This window comes from Lygodium microphyllum, chromosome 6 (assembly GCF_053477565.2).
Source record: "Lygodium microphyllum isolate KBCC chromosome 6, Lygodium_microphyllum_v1.1.10, whole genome shotgun sequence".
NCBI classification, from domain to species: Eukaryota; Viridiplantae; Streptophyta; class Polypodiopsida; order Schizaeales; family Lygodiaceae; genus Lygodium; species Lygodium microphyllum.
This window is the reverse complement of record NC_141140.1, coordinates 124,217,791-124,222,051: the sequence shown is the minus strand read 5'-3', so window position 1 is coordinate 124,222,051 and position 4,261 is coordinate 124,217,791. Positions and strand designations below refer to the sequence as shown.

Sequence of the window (4,261 nt, the reverse complement as noted above, 5' to 3'; positions counted from 1 at the left end):
ATCTGCATACTCTTGCTCTTCATCTTCAGCTGCATCATCTTGCTCTTCAACTTGGTCATTTGAATCATCTTCTTCTTCTTGATCTTCCAAGTATGCTTGCTCTTTACAAATTTCTGCATGCATTGCATTAAGAAACATTTCCCTAAGCTTTCCCACTACATTTTCAACTTTATTATCAACATCTTTATCATCTTCTTGCTGTCCATGACAAACTTGCACTTCCACTTGAGATACATTTACATTAGAATCCTCCAATACAAGGGCTGTAGCAAAGTGACTATTCCTGCAGTAACTCTCATGATTAGGAGACCATTGACCCTCACATTTATAGCATATGAGTTGTCTTTTCATTTCCATCAGCTCTTGATGAGGTATAAGCTTTATTCGGGTGCCAAAAGGAGTAGGCCATTCTAAGATAACTGAAATTCTAACATGCTGTGCCCTGCATACATTTGGATGACCAATAACATTCTTCTCTCCACATTTGTAGCATAGACCTCTAGAAATGAGATCATCCAACATTCGGCTTGAAAAGTAGGTACCGTGAACATTGTTGAAGGAGAAAGGATGGGTTAGTACTTCTTCTTCCTCATGATAATCCATGACATAAGCTGGCTGTCCTTGGTACCCTGCATAGTGTGTGCCATAGGCATTATTTGCACCCATATCATGCTCATATGCATAAGATTGATGCTGCCCACCATTCATGCATAATGCACAAGCTTCATACTGCTCACATGGATCATTATATGCATGATTATCCACCCTTCCATCAAAATATCCATGTCTGTCTCCCATTTTATACATGCAGTCTGAGTATACAGCAGTGGAAAATCCTCAATAACTTGAGCTCCAATTGTCCAAATTGAGTTCTTTATGGCTTTGTTTGAAGCTTATACAATACTCTTTCAAATGAGTTATCAAGCTCTGCAAATGGATAAGTATAGACAATTCTGGAAATGCTTTTTTGTTGTCAGCCAGACACACTCTGTAAAGAGTGAATGCCTTGTTTCAAGTGTCTTTTGTACTTCTCATCAAAATTTGAGCAAATATCCAACACCAAAACACTCAAAGGAGTAGGGAAGAGCTGTAGGGTATTGAAATAGATGAAAATAACCTCTGCAATTCCAAAACTGAAGCAAATCTTGCTTAAGAATACCCAAGAAATGGTCAATATGAATCCAAGTCAAGATTCACTGAAAGAGACTCTCTTTTGCCCATAGGAAAGCCAATGAACATGTATGCCCTATTCATACCCCTACATACATCAAAGTACTAACTCTTCCAAAGTGTAGGGCTGAAGTAGATTGTATTGTACATTCATTGCATACTCATCCCTACATTCCATTTGTCCAAGAGAGAATACATCTTGCTGCCATTCTTCATTACCATGTTGCATCCATAACATTGAACCATTTGTCCATAGATGTTCATTGATCAATTTCCATTGATCAAACAACCAAATACTTGAGCATCTTACCCTTGAGAATGCTCCATCAGTCTATGTTGTCCAAGTTCTTCAACCTTCAAGAAATGGTCATGGATATTTTGATGTGGGCAGCAGTGAATTACAAACTCCTTTTGAATGCAAGGCTTTTCCCTGATATGAAGTTGACTAGCATGCATGTCATATTTTCAAGCAGTACACCAAAGCAAAGTACATTTGTCCATGAAATCTGCTGCATAAATCACACTTCTGTTGTTGGTTATATATATGAGGAACCTTCAGGAAGCATCAAAGGCCAAAAGCCCCATTATCAAGATGAGGAAATCTGAGAATATCAGCCCGCCTCTTCCTCACGACTTTGTTGGCCTTTGCTATGTTCGTGCTCTTGTTGATGACGATGTGGATCATTCTACTCTGGATCACTCGCCATGGCTATTGCAGAAAGAAAGCTTGTTGATACCAGAAATGCCTTCTTGTTGATGATGATGCGGAGATGAAACTGGTGCTTCTGCTAGTGCAAATCATAGCATTGGAAGCAATGTTCCAGAGACAGCAGCAGGATTTGTTTTCTTGTATCTTTCAATTTATCAACCTGTACTTTGCAAGTCTTCTTCTCCCAAATGCATATCACTAAAACGATTTGCACACACTCTATTATGCTGTACAAAGGCCACCAACTGCATTTGAGATTCGATCATCCACAGCAGGCGCAGAGTCTTTAGGCATAAATGAGGACTATGAGCATCCAAGGACCAGGCTGCCAAGGACCAGGCTGCCAGATTTCTCCTCCCATTGTGCTTCCATCAATGCAATCTGAGGCTTCCATTCTTTGGCTTGCTCTTTCAACACATATGTTTCCTGTTTGCCTTCTCTTTCAGCTATAACTTGTTCCCTAGGGCGTGCAGCCCCAAATGGATTTGGCCTATAGGCTCTCAGAGTCTTTCACCAGTAGGTAAATGAGATGCGAGGAATTAGGCACTACAATGAATGGAAGGTGTTTTCTCGTTTTCCCGAGCTCAAAACTGTTGCTGCAACTTACCTTTTCTTCTCCCTGTTCTTCTTTCTTTGACAGCGATGGTGTGAGTTCTCAAAAGAGGGATTGCTCGCTCAAATGCCAGAAACTGTCTGGCCTGGGCCGATTGCGCTGGTCTTTCTGATGAAAATTCATGAGAATGGTTAATCAGATGCACATGGAATCCAACTTATTCTTTCTTCCCAATTCCATAAGCCATGTTCCAGAATCCACGTGCCATCATGACTATAGCTGTTCCTGCAAGAACTAAAGAAATGACAACAGATGTGATTTTATCATGAGGTCCCTTCATATGGGTAAACTGTTTGGAATTATGGTAATACTGCATTTTCTCCAACAGATGTTTCGGAATCCTTTGAGAATCTGCTGGTGCGTGCTTTGTCATTGTTTGCAGCTTGCTGTGGAGCAAGCCGGTGGCTGATCCTGAGAGCGAAGCAGAAGGTTAGCAACGAAGAAGACGACGACGGCGACGAATGATGTTGGTTCCATGGCTTCCGTCCGCAGATGCTTCCTCAATGAGAAGGTTCAAGATCTCCTGCTTCTGGATGTCACACCCCTATCTCTCGGTCTAGAGACTGCTGGAGGCGTGATGACAATCTTAATCCCTCGGAACATGAACATTCCGACGAAGAAAGAGCAGATCTTCTCTACCTATTCTGATAACCAACCCGGTGTTTTGATTCAAGTGTATGAAGGTGAGAGGAGCAGGACAAGAGATAACAATCTCCTTGGCAAATTCGAGCTGTCAGGCATCCCTCCAGCCCCACGCGGGGTCCTGCAGATCAATGTGTGCTTCGATATCGATGCCAATGGCGTCTTGAATGTGTCTGCAAAGGACAAGACGACGGGCCAGAAGAATAAGATCACCATCACCAATGACAAAGGCAGGCTGAGCAAGAAGGAGATCAAGAAGATGGTGCAGGATGCAGAAAAGTACAGGTCCGAGGACGAGGAGCACAAGAAGAAGGTAGAATCAAAGAACTCCCTGGAGAATTATGCCTACAACATGAGGAACACCATCAAGGACGAGAAGATAGCGGGGAGGCTGGACCCTGCCGAGAAGAAGAAGACGACGACGGCGACGAATGATGTTGGTTCCATGGCTTCCGTCCGCAGATGCTTCCTCAAGACGAAAGTTTCCTTGATCAAGGCATATGTCTACTCTTTAGGAAGCTTAATACATGAAGAATCAAGCTGTGGTGTCTCATTAGGTAGTAGAAACCATTGAGAGAAGATAGAAGCAGTAGAAGCCATGGAGAAAAGCTTGAGAAGAGGAGAGAGAAAGACTGAGTCTAGAAGCAAACCCTTCCCTCTCAAAAGTAACCTTGGTTTAAGTGTCCTTCAGCCATGTCTGACCCTCTTTTGATCCATATGTTTTCAAAATGAGGTAAAATTTGATGACGACCTGTCAAAGTAGTTATGAACCTCCATCTTGCCCCCATATCTCTGTGAAGAAACACTAAAATAACCACAGTTTGAAGTAGTACAACCAGTCTAGTCACTGTCAAGGAGAAACCAAACCATGTAACTGTGTCTTCAAGTCCAGTTACACAGAAATGATGCCTGTAACTAGATCTTCCATGAAAATGACCTCCCCAGCAAGATCATAATCATGAAAATGATGGAATTAAAGCCTTCCTTGGATCAAAGCAAGGCTCTGATACCATTGTAATGAAGGTCCTAGACTACCATAAAATCTAACTATGGAACAATGGAAAATGAAGAAATCACTACATTAACCTATGATGAAAACATGAATACAAGAAAGGATTCTTGGAACA

At 41.9% G+C, this 4,261-nt stretch overlaps 1 protein-coding gene across 1 annotated transcript; it reads left to right on the top strand.

The window, feature by feature from the left end:
* Window positions 1–2,967: 2,967 nt before the first annotated feature.
* On the top strand, window positions 2,968–3,708 carry LOC148035077 (heat shock 70 kDa protein 4-like). Its single transcript, XM_087680775.1, has one exon. It carries the CDS (start codon window positions 2,968–2,970, stop codon window positions 3,706–3,708), a length of 741 nt encoding a protein of 246 aa, XP_087536901.1.
* The last annotated feature ends 553 nt before the right edge of the window (window positions 3,709–4,261 follow it).